The sequence below is a fragment of the Clytia hemisphaerica genome, unplaced genomic scaffold (genome assembly GCF_902728285.1).
Source record: "Clytia hemisphaerica strain Z4C2 unplaced genomic scaffold, Clytia hemisphaerica genome assembly, whole genome shotgun sequence".
Lineage (NCBI taxonomy): Eukaryota > Metazoa > Cnidaria > Hydrozoa > Leptothecata > Clytiidae > Clytia > Clytia hemisphaerica.
In genome coordinates this window covers 527,889-545,991 of record NW_027103744.1, presented here as the reverse complement: position 1 = coordinate 545,991, position 18,103 = coordinate 527,889, and the positions used below count along the sequence as shown (strand labels likewise).

The 18,103-nt window shown below is 35.3% G+C and overlaps 3 protein-coding genes across 7 annotated transcripts in view; 2 read left to right on the top strand and 1 right to left on the bottom strand.

Annotated features, from left to right (window-relative positions):
* LOC136805304 (DNA repair protein RAD51 homolog 2-like) overlaps window positions 1–18,103 on the top strand; it is a 60,792-nt gene that overhangs the window by 5,254 nt on the left and 37,435 nt on the right. For 3 of the 5 annotated variants that reach the window (XR_010846371.1, XM_067061886.1, XM_067061888.1), the window contains exons 5-9: window positions 2–121; window positions 896–1,045; window positions 1,523–1,550; window positions 2,245–2,394; window positions 2,740–2,838. Coding sequence is in view for 4 of the 5 variants with exons in the window: in XM_067061886.1 (XP_066917987.1) it covers window positions 2–121; window positions 896–1,045; window positions 1,523–1,550; window positions 2,245–2,394; window positions 2,740–2,835 (544 nt within the window). In the remaining variant the exon portion in view is untranslated. Of the gene's footprint in view, window position 1; window positions 122–895; window positions 1,046–1,522; window positions 1,551–2,244; window positions 2,395–2,739; window positions 2,839–5,242; window positions 5,435–14,254; window positions 14,278–18,103 lie in introns of those variants that run through there. The other 2 variants (XM_067061890.1, XM_067061889.1) reach the window with 2 other exon arrangements.
* LOC136805300 (uncharacterized) lies at window positions 5,271–7,167 on the top strand. The gene has a single exon (XM_067061882.1). It carries the CDS (start codon window positions 5,271–5,273, stop codon window positions 6,729–6,731), a length of 1,461 nt encoding a protein of 486 aa, XP_066917983.1. The 3' UTR covers window positions 6,732–7,167.
* On the bottom strand, window positions 8,759–9,718 carry LOC136805356 (microfibril-associated glycoprotein 4-like). The gene has a single exon (XM_067061942.1). The coding sequence runs from the start codon at window positions 9,716–9,718 to the stop codon at window positions 8,759–8,761; it is 960 nt and encodes a 319-aa protein (XP_066918043.1).

Genomic DNA, 18,103 nt, shown 5'->3' with positions numbered 1-18,103 from the left:
GGCTGTTGGAAATTTCATCTTGTCATATTGGGGAAAACCAAACATCTCATCTTGATGTCAAAGAAATAGCATCAAACGTGGTTGTCTTCTATGAATCTACATTTCAAGAAATGTTAACAAGGTAAGGCATGAAACAGTTCAAACAATATAGAATGTTTTTAAAGGAATGTATTACCAATGTTGATAATGTACCTACTAATGTTCTTCTTTCAAATACTCCTAACTATAATCCTTGCAAAATATCATTTACAAAAATGACCTTTTTTATTGAAACTCAATAAGTAACACACCTTATTTTTCTATATCAACTGATTTTTGGGAATTGAATTTCACTTGTTTGTTTTTTGACCTACCCCGAAGGTCCTTTAAATTAACTGATTTGGAAAAAAATTTTGGCCGTTAAAATCGGATATTCTTAATTGGGGAAATTCCCTATTGCCATATATAGGGAAAACAAGCATTTCTCGAGATTGGCTTTATATTTTTTTCTGATTTTTTGCATAGTAATGTAAAATGGTAATTCTTATAATCTGATGGAGTCCGATTTTTAAAAAATAATTTTTTTGGGCAAATTTGGACCAAAAGTGCCTAAAAATAGGGTTTTTTGGACTTTGGGGAAAATCACCTTTTATCGTCAATAGGGAAATCACGCTAAAATATTTATTCACCCCATTATCTATGACTATAAATCATACAACTTTAACTATACTTCACAGGTCGATATCAATTTGAGCTGTGATACTCACGGTAATCTATTCAAGCTGCTCACTACACTTTTTTACTCTCTTGCTATTTGTCCTATTTTTATCTGATTCTCATCATCATGGACCTACCATTCAGCATGTTGCTTGTTTCGATTCACTTTATGCTCATCAAAATATTCATACCAAATTAGGTTGGAAAGTCTTGAAACAATAATTATTGAGCGAAATGTTAAACTTATCATTGTGGATTCAATAGCTTCATTGGCACGTAAAGAGTTTGGTGGACACAACTTGGTAACTGAACGAAATAACATGTTGATGAAGGAAGCTACACTTTTGAAGTATAGTCTCTAATATTAAAGAAACCCTCTGTCATCCCATTTCTTCCTCTTTCATATAATACTGCAATATTTTTCCAAATTTATAAATAAACTACTCATCTATCTTGGACACTGAAATTTATGAATTAAAAATATTCTTGTGTAACTTATGCCATGTCCTAAAATTTTAGCAATTTTTGCTGATGTCATAAGAAAAATGGAAGAAATAGTTTGAGGATAACCAATACTTGTCACAGAACAAAGATTTCGTAATCTTTTGTTGAGTATGTTTTAAAATATTCAAAATTTTAATTATAAGACACCATCATTTGTGTTTTAATAATAAATTTTTTCCTTATCATTTCAAAAAAGACACAAAATTAATTTTATCAACAGAGATTTCTGCATATTGCATTTTTGGACATACCATAAGTGATATTATGTATGAAATGTATTATGAATTTGGCAAGGATTTCAGTTTTAAATTTTTATTTTTAGGTATTTTGCAGAAAGGTTCAATATACCTGTAAGTTTTTATCATTACCTTTCATAACGTGGGTTAAAATCTAACGCATTTTGATGTTAACGTTCTTTTGGGTTTCTGATGGTTTAAAGGCCAATTCAGGATTCTTGGAGAACCTTTATTGTTTACATACCTTTCTGTTAGTTTAGGGAGAAAAGAATTTTTCAAATTTTTCATGTGCAACCCGCATTTATTGATTTAAGAATTGTGAGATTTTCATTGACATCGGAGAGAAAATAAAAATGATCTAAATGATAAAATATTTAATTTCCAAGTACCATTTTCAAAGAATGGCTTGACATTTATTTTAAAGGTCTCCTCTGATCTAAACTAAATTTCAATTCTTCATTACACCCCTGTGTCACTGACCCACTGCACTGGGACCCCAGCCCCACTGGAAAATTTAGCAAAAATGTCGTCCCCTTTGGGAAAATACCCTAGAATTTCAGCCCCACTGGGAAAATAACTTTGATTTCATCCCCATTCGAAATTCAATGTTAAAAAACTGTACTCCAAAACCATCCCTATTGGATGTTTTAACCTTGGAACAATAGAATTTCTATCCCCATCGAGAATTCAATAGGAATGTTTATCCCCACTGAGGAGAAAATTTCCAGTGGGGCTGTGAGAAGTATGAAGACTGTGATGACATGTGAAGCTGTATGAAGTGATTTATTCATATACCTCTTGGTTTTAGGTTTTGGTGACCAATCAAGTAACAACAAGCACATCTTCAGAATTATCCAAAGATTCTTGCCTGATAGCTGCACTTGGGAATACCTGGGCGCATGCTGTTAATACACGGCTCATGATAAGACACTCAAATGAAGATCATAGTATCAGAGAGGTATAAACATCGAATATCAATAAATAGAAATGTTTTTTTTTGTAAGTTATTTTCTACTCCTTTTTTAGTGTATACCCAGGGGGTTGAAGTGTCTTTTCAAGTAAAAAATACGATATCCAGGGGTAAGCATCTTCATAAGAGAGAATATCCATGGAGTTGAGCATATTTTTAAGAGTGGATATCCTTACTAATATCTTTACTAATAAAGTAGGATATTCAGGGGGTTCGATACTTCGAAAAATCAATACCCTCAACAGTAGGGGTATAATATTTTTCTGGAAAAGCCCAATACTCAAAAGGCTTTGGGTGCTGTCAAAAACTATCTTCTTTCTCTTCTTGTTCCAGTTGTTGGTTGCCAAGTCACCTTTATGTCCACTGTCCAAGTTTCATTACAAGATAGATGCAAGTGGTATTGTACAAGTTGATGACTTAACCATTTAAAAGGTTTGTCTGCCTTTTATTTTCTGTTCCCTTCTATCTGGTGATGGTTAATTTAATGCAATGTTGCAAGTCTTTGGACTTCTATGATTTCACCCAAGGATTCTGTCCTGGGGATAATCATTGAATTGAGGAAAATATTTGAAGGTGCATACAATATCGGACCTTCCGCCCCGAATCAATAATACTCGAGTTTATGTACTGGAAGATATCTAGGGCGACGTTAAGGGAAGTTGACGCAAAACATAGTCGATAGTTGTTGTCCGGCTCTATATCGTCTGTGCTCACCTAAACAGACATTTTGGTGTTTTTACTGTCATCGAGCAAAGTGAACGGCGACTTTGACATGTCCACTTTGCTTTATATCGTCTCCTTTGATTATCTTGAATACATAAACTCGCTTGATACAGTTACTGTAAACCTCCAGTTAAGGTTCTCTCTCCATCTATTTTGAGTTATGCTTGGCGGTCCTTAGAGAGCTCTGGATGCTTAACTTCCACACTTTGTAAAGTGTGAAATACTTGAATAATAGTCATCTCTCTCTCAATCTTAATGGAAAGTTGCCAGCCTTTTCTTTCTCTTTCAGTTTTCCTTCACCCCTTAAGAAAGAAGGGATTTGAACTACCGCGGAGTTTTCACCATTAGGGGAGGGGTGGAAATCGTTCGAGTTACAGAGGTTTTTGAATTCGCAAAATTTTCCTCTTATCTGCGAATATACAGATCCGTCCAGTGTTTAGGTTCTAGGGCGCATTTGGAAATCCCAAATAGTTTTTTAGTATTTAGACTACTAGTCTTTAGCGCTAAGATGAAACAAAGAATCTTATAGTTTATGGAGTGTTTGAGACATAAAATTATAATGATATTTTGTTTAAATGATGAAAAAAAAATCGATATATAGAGGTTTTGAGTTACGGTGAGTCTTCTATAAATAATTCAAAAGCGTTTCATTTTTAATCGTATTATATGTATTTGAGGTAAATATAATTTTCAGTAAATGAATATGAATTTCGTATTCATGATTTCAATATTTGGTTTTTCACTTTCAGGAATTTGTTTGTAGATTCTAGAAAGATTTTCATCAGATGTAACGCTAGGTTCAAAGTTTATGCTAAATATTTTCTGGTGTAACTTAATTGGAAACATGTTTGAGATTTATTTCGATTGATTCTCACTTCTAGACATTGTAGTAATACATTGCACGTTAACATCCTACCTACCTAGTCTCAATTTTGCCTTAGTAAACCCGCACTTCTTCGGCTAGACGAGAAGAGCTAAGTAAAATTAACGAAGAGAATACGAAAGACAAATGTTTTAGCAGTACCAAAACAGTCTATCAAAAATAAATCGTCATGTTCTTTAGCGGTATAGCTCTGTGAATCCACTAATCTTTTTAAAAGAAATCCTAATTCTTTAAAAACGAGCCACCCAATAGGATATACTTACGTAACTTAAAGTGGGCTAATCTAATAAAAAAACATTGTTTATGGATTACTTAACAGTTACGTGTAAGTAGACCATTTATACAATATTTAAAGGTGTTTCGAGAAAGGAAATTTGTTTTAATTGATAAAAATCAGAAAGAAATCTGTTGTACAAGTATGTACTGTATGTTGTGATATGAAGTATAAGCTGTAAGTTTATAATGATTTTTAGTGTTCTGATGGAGGTGTTTGAAGTCATAGTAATCGTTGCTGATTATTCTTATTGTAAAACGTTTCTTTTGAATTAGTAAAGTCTTGGGCTGTACATTCCATGTTTAAGGATTTGGTTTATCTTCGGCTGCTAAGTCTTTTTTTATCGAACATTTATAGGCTTCAGGTTTTAAACAGGACTAAGATTCAGACTGTTTTATTTCTTGCGGTATAACAGTCAGCTAAATTTCGCTCATGTTTATTTAGACGATGACTTTGGATGCTAGCAGTTTTGATTAAAGACCTAATTAAAGAAATTGATTGACTGATAAGATAGATCTTGAAAAGAGATTTCTAAACAAACCCAAACGTGATTCAACTAAAACTGAGAAAATCGCTTGAGGAGTAAATGCATCGTCACTTTAAACAGAGTCTGAGGGAATCACTTTGCTTAGGTTTTACACGTTTTTTTATAAGAACAAACTATTTAAGAACATAAGGCTTCGATGGCCAAAATGTGAAGAAAAAGTTAAGAACATTTTAAAGGCTTTGCAGACCCAAAAACACCTAATTTCTAAGGAAAATGGGCAAAAATACTGGCAAAATGGTGAAAACAAGAACATGCTAAGGACATTTTCAGGCTTAAAACTCAAAAAGTTTAAGCACATCCGAAGGCTTCAAAAATTTTGGATGTTCTTATAAAAAAAAACGTGCAGCCCAATATCAGCCAGGTATTCTTGTTACATTTAAGTGGCTATCGTTACTATTCTTTTTCTTAGAATAAATGAAAAAAGAACAAATTCCACAATGGACTTATATTCGATCAAGATTCATATTTCACTTGTCTCTCTCTGGATTTTGATTTCTGGATTACTCCTACTGTTATCCCCTATCATCCTATTAATGTTGGTTCTTCGATCTTCGGAAACTATATTTTATAAGAGACTTTATGGAGGCTCAAAACTAAATGCACCGGATTTGATATGGACCATGAAACGCAAGGAACAGTTAGGTGTTATCATCGGGATGTTGCATTTAGATGGTTCGTTGGATCTCCCGCAATGTAAGGACATGCTCCTTAAGAGACTAGTCAATAAAAGGTTGAATGGGAAACTGCTTTATCCTAGAGTTACCCAATATATTTCTCCAGGATGGATAAACTATTACTGGCTTGCAGACCCTGATTTTAATATCGATAACCATGTAGCGTACTTGACACAGACTCCAATATCATCTGACAAGAAATTGAAGGAAATAATCGAGGGTTTATTTTGCGCACCTTTTAAAGGGAAATCACCTTGGGAATTTTTATTGGTTCCTTATAAGAAGGATAATGAAGAATCGAAGACGATTATATTGGTTCGTTTGGAGCACTCTATTGGTGATGGTTCATCCTTGGCTTACTTTCTGATGAACTCGTTGGCTGACCAAGAACCTAACATAGAATCCGAGGAAAGTCAATCATCAACCTCAAAGGACCACAAAGTCAGTAAATTTTCCTTAGGTGCAATTTTTTTCAGCTCTTTAGTTGGCCTTTGGTATCTTCCTCTTGTCTATGTAAAGAATTTGACCAGAAAAACTGATCAGAATATTTTACATACTCCACATCTCACTTGCAACAAGAAGGTTGATTGGATTCTACCCATTCCACTGGAAACAGTCAAATCCATCAAAAATGCGCTAAAATCAACTGTTAATGATGTCCTAGTTGGTGTTTTATCGAAATCTATTGATGATTATTTTCAATCCCAAGGTGCACCTGGAAAGTCCTTCACCATTTTCAACGCTGTCAATTTACGGACGCATTCACCGGACGGATTTGATAATCAAATCACTAGTTTATTACTTAGTTTTCCACTTGGTAAGCCTACAACCGAGGGACATATCAAAGCATTGAAATCAACTTTTGATGTGATGAAAGCTCGTAAAGAACCACTTGGTTTGATCCTAGGTTGGCATTTTATTGGTTTTATTCTACCGGTATTTTTATTGGAGAAACTTATGTTCAACGAGATTGATAAAACAACGGGAAATGTAACGAATCTGATTGGTCCAAATCAATCAATCAAAATCCAAGGATTAAATGTTGATTCTCTATCTTTTTGGCAACCCGCGCTTTGCAATCAAGCTTTTTCAGTTTCGTTTTGTAGTTTTCAAGGACAGATTCGGATCTCTGCTCAAGCGGATTCTATTGTGATGAACGATCCGGGTATCATATTGAACAGTTTTGAAAAGAACTTCAACAAGCTGGCCAAAAAATACTTATGAATTGAGATTTTTAGCCTTTAAAGGACACTTAAAGGTTTTGTTTTTAAATAAGAGAGATATGGTTTGCTTACTCATCAATTTTAATTCACAAGCTTTTTTCACATTGGATTGATACTGATGTGGAGCAAGATTGGTCAGAAAGAGGAAAGGAAAAACATGTTTTGCTTATATCAGCATAATATAACAATGGACTTTTCCAAAAAAAATTTGAATATGGGGGTGGAGGATATAACAATTTTCAGTGATTTACCCCCCGGACAAAGTGACTTTTGGCCCCCCGGACAACGAGTTTTACCCCCGGACAAGCATCAGTTGACCCCCCCGGACAGAGCAAATTTACCCCCCGGGCATGGCAAATTTTAATGACTTTTTGCTACCCCCGGACAATATATCCTTCACCCCCCATGATTCCCGGACAATTCCCCCTGGTGAATTCCCCCAGTAAATTCCCCCCTGGTGAATTCCCCCCCCGGAAAATTCCCACCCGGAAAATTCCCACCCGGTGAATTCCCCCCTGGTGAACTAAAAAACCATGTAATTTGAAATAAGCGAGTTGTGATTCTTAAAACTTTGTAAAAATCCTTGACCCTAAAATTGGAGGTTTGAATGTTTTAAATTAGTCTCTCTAAGTGTCGGAAAATTCAGGATTTTTAGAAATTTTTTTGATTTCCAGAGAAAAAATTGTAATAAAGTCTCTGTAAGTGTATGACTTTTTTCAAAAATCGAAAAAAAAAATTCAAAAAGTCTCTCTAAGGGTCACCTTTTCAGCAAAAATATCAGTCTCTCTAAGGGTCAGTTTTCGGAGGTCCCATCCGCACATACCTCTCATTCGCCAACCCTAGTACCCCCCCCCCCCGGGGGTTACAGTCCATGATTTCGAAACTTAAAAACACATATGAAAATATATGGGTGAGAATTCACCAGGGGGGAATTCACCGGGTGGGAATTTTCCGGGGGGGGATTTTCCGGGGGGGAATTCACCAGGGGGGAATTTACTGGGGGGAATTCACCGGGGGGAATTCACCGGGGGGGATTCACCAGGGGGGAATTGTCCGGACACCACCCCCCATGTACGGACATTTTCTGGAAGAGCCCAATAGCAAGACACTGTCCTGATATGAAATATGTGTCTATATGAAACGGGAACACTTATGTAAAAACAAAACCTTTAAGTTACCACCAAAATGTTGTTTTACCTATTTTTTATGTATATTTTTCTATTTTGTACCCTAATTTTGAACTCGTTAAACTAATTTTGATATTGATCCGTTTATTTTTTTGTTTCTTTTATTTCATTCCAAAGAAAGTATTTCCCGATAGTTTCGTTGAGACTTTTGTATTTAGGTCGCTAATAGGGTAGCCTACCTATATCCCTAACCCAACATGCAATTTTGTTGTTTCTCGGTGCCAAGAGAAAAAGCCTTGGTCGTCTGGTACAGGCAATGGTCGGGGTAGTCACTCATTGAAAATTAAGTGCATGGATGTGCTGCCGTTAAGAGTGCCAGACTATAAAGATATCTGACAGGGTAAAAAGATTTCTTTCAAAATAAATTTTAAAAGGTACTTTAGGCGTACAAACTTTGGCGAGCAGAAACTTTCGCGATTTTCGCGAATTTTGGCCTTTTTCGCGAAAGTAAATGTCTTTGAAAATTCTTAACAGGGCAATTCGCGAAAGTTTATGCTCGCGAAAAATTCTCAAAAAAAATTGGAAATCTATAAAACCTCGAAATCGTAATAAATATCAAATTTTCGGCATATTATCTTTTAGTGCCTTTTTAAACTCGGAGAGCAACCGTCTTTAGCGGATTTAAGGAATATTTTTCACTTTCAAGGCAATTTTTATTCGAAAATTCTCATTTTTATTCAACGATTCGCGAAAGTTTATGCTCGCGAAAAACATTTTTTCCTCAAATTCGCGAAAGTAAATGTCGAAAATTTAGTTATTTTTCATATTTTTTCCCCTTAACTGTAAATGATCTTTTAACATACGTTTTTCTTAGAAAAATGTTCACTTAATTTTGAATTTATCAATTTTCCACTTTTATAGACAAACTAATATTCTTCAAACTGCTTCGACTGGTTAGTTTATTCCAAAAGATACTGTATAGATCGCGTTGTTCATGGTCAATATAAATTCCATTAAAATTGATTCTGGAGCATGCATTGAACCAACCACCTCCTTTGTTCGTATCTCTCGCGCAGTGCATTGGTTGGTAGTCCTCATTATCTCGATCAGGGGTTGAAAAATATTGACCATCGTGGTATAGCCAATCATCCTTGGCAAAGCTAGCTCCTTCTTTAAACAAACCACAATGCAGTAGATACAGCTTTTTTTCGTTTTCAATATAAAAATGTTCGAAAATCATATAATTGCTTGTCCCATCAAATTTTGTAGCTTCAATTTTGAGCATCACATTTTTGAATGTGTTTGTTATTTGGTAAATGTTTTCCAAGCCGATCCAATATTCGCTGTCAGCGTTACCAAAGCCTCTTTTGTAATCAGTCCAGTTTCTATTGAAGTCAGTGGAACCATCAAATCTTCTCTGAAGTGTTGTCCAGCCACCTTCGTGTCTGCTCATCTCACAAAACACTTGGACTTGTTTAGAATATACTCTGACAGTATGGGTCCCATCAGTTTGGATCTTCAATTGTTGGCATAGCTGTATTGGAGAATCTAGCTCATAAATGCTTGATCCTTGCTTTAAAACAGTAATTTCCTTACTGTATCTCTCCTTGAAGAACTTGCATTTGAAGGCATTGGAATCTTGTTCGATTTCGACTATAGTGTGAAATTCAAATTGTTGCATAAGACATTGAAGTTCACTTGAAACTGTTTGGTTGACAAACGGAGTGAGTCTTTGAATTGATGTGTTGTCTGCGATCTTTCGAAATGTTGAAGATGTGTGTTGCAGATTTTGTTGCGAAGAATTTTGAACAAATATGTTGAAGAATAAAATTTGCAGATGGAAAGTCTTTCTATTCGCCATCTTCAATTCTGCCTGTTTTTTTCTCCATTTTCTATACTTTAAGAGGAAAAATTCTTATTTTTCATTAGCGTGCCGTATATGTTTTCTATTACCCCTAGTATGTGGGCTATTAATTTATTTCATACTTCTATTGAAAATAATCTCAAAATATTTGTTAAACTAAAGTATCTGTTTTCAGCTTTCAATCAAAAATTGGAAACATTTTTTAGAAAATTATGTAGAATGATCTTAAAAATATTTGTTACTGTTTTCAGGAGTTTTCAACCAAAAAGAACCCATTTTTAACTACATCCATTATTTATGATAATCGTTCTTCCATCTAGCAAAATGATATAGCTTTTAAATTTTTCATGTTTGCTACAAGCAAACAACAGTGCAAAATTTCCTCAAAAGGTGATGGTATATTTTTCATGCTCTTGGTTTTTCACCTACATGAAAGAAATCTAAACACAAAACAATTAGAGCATTTAAGATTCAAACATTTTAGCATTTCGTCTCCTTGTAAAAATTATCAGCTTAATTTTTTTGAATAATTTTTCAGACTGGTGTTCATAATAAATTGTTAAAACTTTCTGCAATACTGTACATAATGAAAATGAAATCTTTCTCGTCTTGAAATACACGTTGGTTTTTTAAGAACAAACTGTGTAAGAATATAAGGCTTCGATGGCCAAAATATTAAGAACAAGTTAAGAACAATTTTGCGGACTCTAAAACACCCAATTTCTTAGTAAAATGGACCAAAATATTCACAAAATGGTGAAATTAAGAACATGTTAAATAAAAATATTTTTAGGCTTAAAACACAAAAAGTTAAGAACATCCAAAGGCTTCAAAAAATTTGGATGTTCTTATAAAAAAATACGTGTACGCACTTTTCCAGCATATACGGTTCTTTCCAAATCTCTCAGCTAATTCTCCTGCCCTTGTTGTTCTCCTTTCTTTCGTACCGGAACTGATCATGGGTGTTTTCATGCGTTTGAACTATTTCTTATTCTTCTGACCGATATTCTACTGATACCTGTATGCTTCTGAATCTGACGTGGGACATGTGGTTTCCAGGGATGTCCTCTTGGGAACCGATTTGTTCTTCCACAAGGTCTTCATTTTCTTTTGTGCACACTATACTTGGTCTACCGGAGCCAGATTTTCTTTCCATTGATCCGCTTTCTTTAAATCTTTCCAATAGTCTGTAAACAGAACAATTACCATGGTGATTATGTCCCTTGAGACATTAAATTATTTTATGAATAGAAAGTGGTTTTATTAAAATCCGCTGGGACCATGGCAATAATTTCAAAACGAGGCAAGTGATGTTCGTAACGTAATTTATGAAAAAGTCTATTACTTTTAAAGATACGTTAAAAATAAATCATGTTGCGTTTTTTTCGGTCCACCCAAAAAGAGAAAATCTCCAGGTGGATCCTGATGACTCTGTATCGGCCATACCTCATTTTATATTTATTTTTTGGGAAGCGTACGGGTTTGACGATGTGATGGTATAGGTTTATGTTTGTTCGGTGTTCCAGGAAGAAAAATGAAGTTTTTTTCGGTCTCTAAAGTGCCATGCGAATGACAATATATGGAATTTGGCGGTTTTTGCTGTCTGTATTGATCAGTGATTGGAAAAAAATGCGTCGGCTTTTCGGTGTAGGTGATCCAGCCCTAAATTGTTAGTAGGATAGTTTGCTCTAATTGTCATTGGCCGGTCGCATTAAAGCTCTAAAAAAGCGGACCGGTTTCCCGTCTAGAGAAGAACGTCGGCCTTTGTCAAATTGATGTACTGCGGCTTTGATGTGCTGCAGCCTCAGTCGGGCTCAACTGCCCATCTTGTAAGCCTGAACAATTTTTGGAACTTTTGGAAGTTCCTTAATCCAAACCTTCCAGGTGTTGAAAATTTGGCCGACCTTTAGAGACTTAGCTTGTTGGAAGAAAAATTTTACATCGACTGACAGATGACCTTGAATGTGACATTCTCAGTTCGGTACCCTGAGGTGGAAATGGCATACATTAACGGAAGAAATTTTGGCGGGAATTTAATTTGGCGGATGATGGGGTTCAAGGATTAAAATTAAGATGAAAATATTCAAAAAAGCCCCTTTTATGACCTAAATAGTAAAAAAAAAACAAGAAAATTTTGATTAGGCGGGAATTTAATTTGGCGGATATTGACCAAAACCGCCAAATCTGCCAAATTTTCTTTCCGCCAAAATTGTCCATTTAATGTAATATAAGCAGAAAACAAACGTGTTTTTTTTACTAGCACAGTTCAGAACGCTAGATAGGCATCAGGCATTTAATCTTAAAATGGAAGGAAAATTGGCATCAGAAATAATAACCTTTGATTACCCTTTAGATGTTTATCGCACTGTTAATGACGTCATTAAATAGAGATTAAGATCTTTACTTTTAATACCTATATTTTATGTTAATTTTTATGAATCAAACATGTTTTGATTCTCCTATATTGACTTATATCTCTGATTTCTAACTTTGATACCGAATTCTATTTTTAAATGTTTTTAATCCCTATAATCCTTTGTGACGCAATTTTAAGATAAATTAATGTCTATTTTTTATTGACCTTTGAAGACTTTTGGAGGTGTGGCAATAGGCATTGGCATTGCTTCATAGAATACCATTGCTAAAATTCAAAAGATTCCTTTCTTTTAACATGATATTATAAGCGTAACTTAAAGGTTTTATTTTTACATGAGTGTTCTCGTTTCATATCAGACACATATTTCATATCAGAACAGTGTCTTGCTATTGTTATATTATGCTGATACAATTATCTCTCGCTAATTTGAACTCGAGTTGGGATTCTAATTTGTTCGAATTAGAGAGGGATTGGAATAATAGAAAGTTTTTTACGAAGTTTTCCCATTGACAGTGACTGAGAATTAGTTCGAATTATAGAATGCTTCGAAGAACAGAAGTTCGAATTAGCGAGAGTCCACTGTATAAGTTGTTGTAGTTCTTTTCCTCTTTCTGACTAATCTTGCTCCACATCCGTGTCAATCTAGTGTGAAAAAGCTTGCGAATTAAAATTGATGAGTAAGCAAAAAAATTACCCAGAATCTCTCTCCGTATGAAATTCAAAACAGTTTTTCTTTAGTATCGGGTATCGAATCGGGGTGCCAAGTTTTTAAAGTTCGAACCAAAAATTGTATCTTTACAGTAGATGATTATTCAGGTCGATTTGAGGCTGTGCCTTCTTGAAATGCTGCTTATTTTTATGCATGAAACCATGAAAACTTTTATGTTAAATTGGGAATGTTTTGTTATTTACATATCTAAGGATTGACTGAGTAGGAGCTCGCATACATTAATAAGCAGTTATTGGACAGAGTCGAATCCAACATGCAAAAATATTGGGCGTGCTAGAAAAGAAATTGGACGAGGCTTCGCTGAGTGAATTATCATGTCGAATAATAAAACTATATATTAACCTTGCCAGTATTCAATAAGGCAATTTTCTTTTCGAAAGGTGGCGGGTGCAACCCTGAGTCATCGCCTGGTCTAAAGATAAAAAGTTGTTAATCAGGGAAGATTTAGTCACATTTCCTAGACTACGAAATTACCCGTTTTGAATGAAATTTAACGAGCTTCGTCTGATTTGTCCTAACTCTGTCCTTAGTGTCCAAAAAAGTGACGTAATTTGATTCTTAATTCCCTTTTCGGAATTTGTTCACCAGGGAAGGTTTAGTCACTTTTCCCTAACTACGAAGTTACCCGTTTTGAACGAAATTTAACGAGCTTTGTCTGATTTGTCCAAACTCCCTTAGTGTCCAAAAAAGTGACGTAATTAGATTCTTAATTCCCTTTTCGGAATTTTTTCACCAGGGAAGGTTTAGTCACTTTTCTCCAACTACGAAATTACCCGGGTTTTGAATGAAATTTAACGAGCTTTGTCTGATTTGTCCTAACTCTGTCCTCAGTGTCCAAAAAAGTGACGTAATTTGATTTTTAATTCCCTTTAAGTATTAGCTTCTTTACACCATATACATACCTACTTTTTAAGTAGTATTAATTAGATTTTAAGGCTGCTGACATGACTCATTCGTTTCTCTTTCTATTGATAAACAACTGATAACCTACTTTTGAATTTATCAGACAGTACGTTATCTTCTTACTCTACGTCAATCTTAAGCACGCCGCTACCTTAATCTTGTGTTATCTAATGTTACTTTTTTCTTTCCATACTTTCCTCAATTGACACCCTATTTGGATATATTTTTGTAAGAACTAAACATACGTGAAGCACAAGTTCCAGTCCAGCATTAAAGTTCTACCGTCTCATACGGATTTCCATCCGAGTGAATTATGTTTTAAGAGGTTTTTCCGTGTCACTGCATAATTCACCAAAATTTCAAGGACTTTGCTTGGACCACTATCAGTCAGAGTCAATGAAGTGCTGTTAAAGTTTAAATTAATTTATAGAAGTGTATTTCTCAGGTCCATTGACCTCTATGAAACAATCTTACATCTTTACAATTTATAGACTTTATTATTCCATTCGTTTGTCAATTCTAGTTTGAATTTCCCTACGGACGGTGCATTTACAACATTGGTTGCCAAACCTCTCCAACTATCAATGCTCCTATAGTAAAGTAAATTTGTTTGGTATCCTCTAATGCCGAGAAATAAGTTAAGAAATATTTTTAGGACTTGGGATGTACTAGTCGGGATGTTACAGTTCAAATCATTGAACCATTTAAGTTCCGACTCCTTCAAACTAAATTGACTAGTTCAAACTTTAAACCATTATTCATATCTCCGGATCTGAAGGGATTAGCTCCTTAATAGTTTGCTGCTGTGTTAGGCTGACAACACTTTGGGTGCAAAAAGCATTTATGTAATTATTTGATTTTTAAAACGTTCACTACCAAGCTCATTTCAGAAATCGAAAAATTAACCCTGTGAAACTCTAACGAAAATTTTTATTTCAATAGGCTAGTGTGAACTGAGTTTTGCTTTTTTTGTTTGTAAACCAATCGACGCAGATCAGGTAAATCTTCAAACTGCAAAAAGATAATCTGATATCCCAATGGCAGATTTGCGGCCACCCACGCTAAAGCTCTCAAGGAGCGGGCCAGTTTCCCATCGGAGATGATTGATGCCTTTGATGCCTTTGATGTGCCGTATCCCCAGTCGAGTTCAACTGCCCTTGCGCTTAAGCCTAAAAATATTTTGGTTGAACCCGCCAATCCCCGAAAATGAGGGCTGGGTTACCAGGCCTCTCGCTGCAAAATCCTTGACGCAGTCTTGCAAAACTCCGTGATGTTGAAAATTTTCCCAACCTTCTAGCGTTTCGGATGAAAATTTCTGCATCTGGGTGCCTGATAAGCAAAAAGAAAGCCTCTATCAAAAATTGTGGCCATTTGAAGTATTGCCAAAATTATAATCTCTCAACTACGAGTATACTTGAAGTCGGCGGACAGTGAATGTGCTTAGACACCCCTGTCTCACATCCCCGGTGGAACTTTTTTTTCAGTGGGGATAAAAATCCTTATCAAAATCCCAATGGGAATAGAAATTTTATTGTTCCAAGGTTAAAAAATCCGGTGGGGATGGTTTTGGAGTGCAATTTTCAGACATTGATTTTCGAGTGTGGATGAAATCAATGTCAATTTCCCAGTGAGGCTGAAATTCCAGGGTATTTTCCGACCGGGGACAAAATTTTTGCCAAATTTTCCAGTGGGGATGGGGTCCCAGTCGGTCTGTGACACAGGGGTGTGTTTTGGTATTATAGCACATCTTAGGTCTAGGTACAGATACCCTCCAAGAATTGTTAGGCATGGCAACCTATATTCAATAATATTTAAAAAACTTAAAATGAACGCCTGTCAAAGATGTTGTCAGCCTTTTTTGATTAGCTTTTTCATCGCCTTAATGTCAAAAAAGCTTGAGACGTATCATTCAATGTTTATAATGTTAGCTAAGCCCGTTTCTCGAGGATTTACTCATATTTTCCTTATAAAGTATTCTTATATTGGTTTATCTTTTTTTCACCTCCAAGCTTACATGATTCTAGATAATTTGATTCAATAAATTTATTCGTTCCTTCGTACAATCGTTTATTCACTCTATTCTCTCACTCACTCACTCACTCACTCACTCACTCATCGTCAGCATCGTCCGGCTGCGGAGTAGGTGACTACAAGTTTCCTCCACCCGTCTTTGTCTTGAGCAGCACGAATTATGTCGAATTCCATCAGAACACCAGTTGGGTCATTGATTTTAAAATTGAGTCGACAAAGTCCTCCAGGTGGATATTCATTCATTCATTCATTCATTCATTCATTCATTCATTCATTCATTCATTCATTCATTCATTCATTCATTCATTCATTCATTCATTCATTCATTCATTCATTCATTCATTCATTCATTCAATGCTTGATCAGGCTAACTCGTTGCTTCGACCATCCATTCAGTAATATATTTTATCATTAACATCTCTACCTATGTGTTATACGCCTCATGCTTAGTGTCGAGTAAACCTTTTGAAGCCGGAGTAACCAAGAATGCTCTCCCCATCCGTTGGAAAGTTCTGCCTAGCTTTGAACATATTAATAAAGTCCCCAGGGTTCAGGCATTAATTTAAATGTTAATATAAAAAACAGTATTTTATGGATAACAGATTTACAATCCCTTATTTTAAAGTAAAAAGATTTTTGCCTCGTCGTATTTTTATCTGACGGGCTGTTTTATAGCCCGCCTAAGGAAAAATATTTTACCACCTACTACCGGGCACTTAATCGCGCCATTCCCTATAAAAAAAGCTTTAAGTAGACCCAGGACTAAAAGTAGTCCTGCAATTACCTTTACCGACCCAAATAAAGTAAAAACTGCCATTCCAGCCCCGATTGACATACTTACATAATACAATACAGTTCTCAGATTTTATTTGAGCCTGTGCAAATTAGCAATTGATTCACACGAACTTATTTCTCTTTTCATTGTTTTGATTGAAATGTGGGAGGGTTTGTTAACTGATTTCACTTGTCCCCTTGTCTCATATACTACCAAATTTAGAAACTGATTAAGTTATCGTGTACGTGATTTTACAACCTTTTTGGAGAACGTTTACATGATGATGATTTAGCTTTAAAGTTTTTGCGTCAAATTCTTAGACTGTAGGACAGTCGTTTTTTCGTACTCACAAATCGGAAAATAAGTTGAATAATAATCGAGAAGTTTATAGTATGCTAAGCGAACGTCGTGAGCGTTGAGCGTAAGGCGGGCGCTAGCTGTAGCGTCAGAGGAGACTATTTTAATAGTCTACAAATTCTACAATGTTTAGACCCCAGCCTGAAAATCTCTTTTAAACTTTTTCTTGTTCTGTTTGTTCTGTTTGTGTTTTTTTCGTGGGGTTCAAAAAAGAAAAATACTACGACATCGTGTTTGCGAGAGGACGGACTACAATCGGAGCTAAAAAACGAAAATCGACCGCCCTTAAAGAGAGAATATTGAATAGACCCTTCCTTAGAAGGGATATTTTTTCCCAAAATTTATGCTATCTGCTGATTGATTTCTTGCGTTTCCGAATTTCATGTTGAAATATTGATCCGATCCTAATATAAGTCAAGTCAATCAAGCAATGGCTGGTAATTGTTTCTGAAATGTTCTAAGTAGTAAGCATAAGCAGGGGCAAAGTTTTTGATTTGGGACAGTCGCATAACGCATTTGTTATAACCCTTGAAACATGAAAAAACAAAACACAAAAGTGAATCTTAGATAACATCAACAGCAGACGTACTTCATATCTTCAAAAACAAATTCAACACACAGAAAGGGGCCACCATTTAAGATTTGCAGACGTCATCAACTGTGTGAAGATACTTAATCATGATTTCTGCGTGCTTAACATGTTCTAAAAGCGCTATAAACACAGGAAGTAAATATATCTGTCAGTTCTGTTTGTTCTATATCAAAGGGAATTCTACAGGTTTGAACTTGACATTTCTTGAAATTGTTTTCATCGACTCTTTAAAAAGATTGACACCCCTTTGTGTGAACAAGTGTGAAAGCACGAAATGTATCTGTGCCATGGCTCGAAATAACGATTTCAAGTGGGTCCGATAAAATGTTAACCAGTACCTTCCCGCTAAACTAAAGAAAAAATCTTAGACGGACTTTCCCGTCCAAAAACATTCGATCCCACAAACGTTAAGACGCGGTAAAAAAAAAAGCGGTTTTCATCTAACAGGCTAAACAATGTCTGATCAGGGTTGTATTTGCTTGAAAATTACCCAGACAAGGAGCAATTTAGTCCAGACAATGCTCGTAAGGACTTTGGATGCGAACTATCCTAGAACAAGGGAAAACCTCCCCTTACCATCTCTTCAATTGATTTGATTTGATTTGTTTAATTTTCCG

What these genes read in the sequence shown, in the direction of transcription:
- LOC136805356 (XM_067061942.1), bottom strand. Translation starts at nt 9,718, where the DNA reads ATGGCGAATAGAAAGACTTTCCATCTGCAAATTTTATTCTTCAACATA.
- LOC136805300 (XM_067061882.1), top strand. Translation starts at nt 5,271, where the DNA reads ATGGACTTATATTCGATCAAGATTCATATTTCACTTGTCTCTCTCTGG.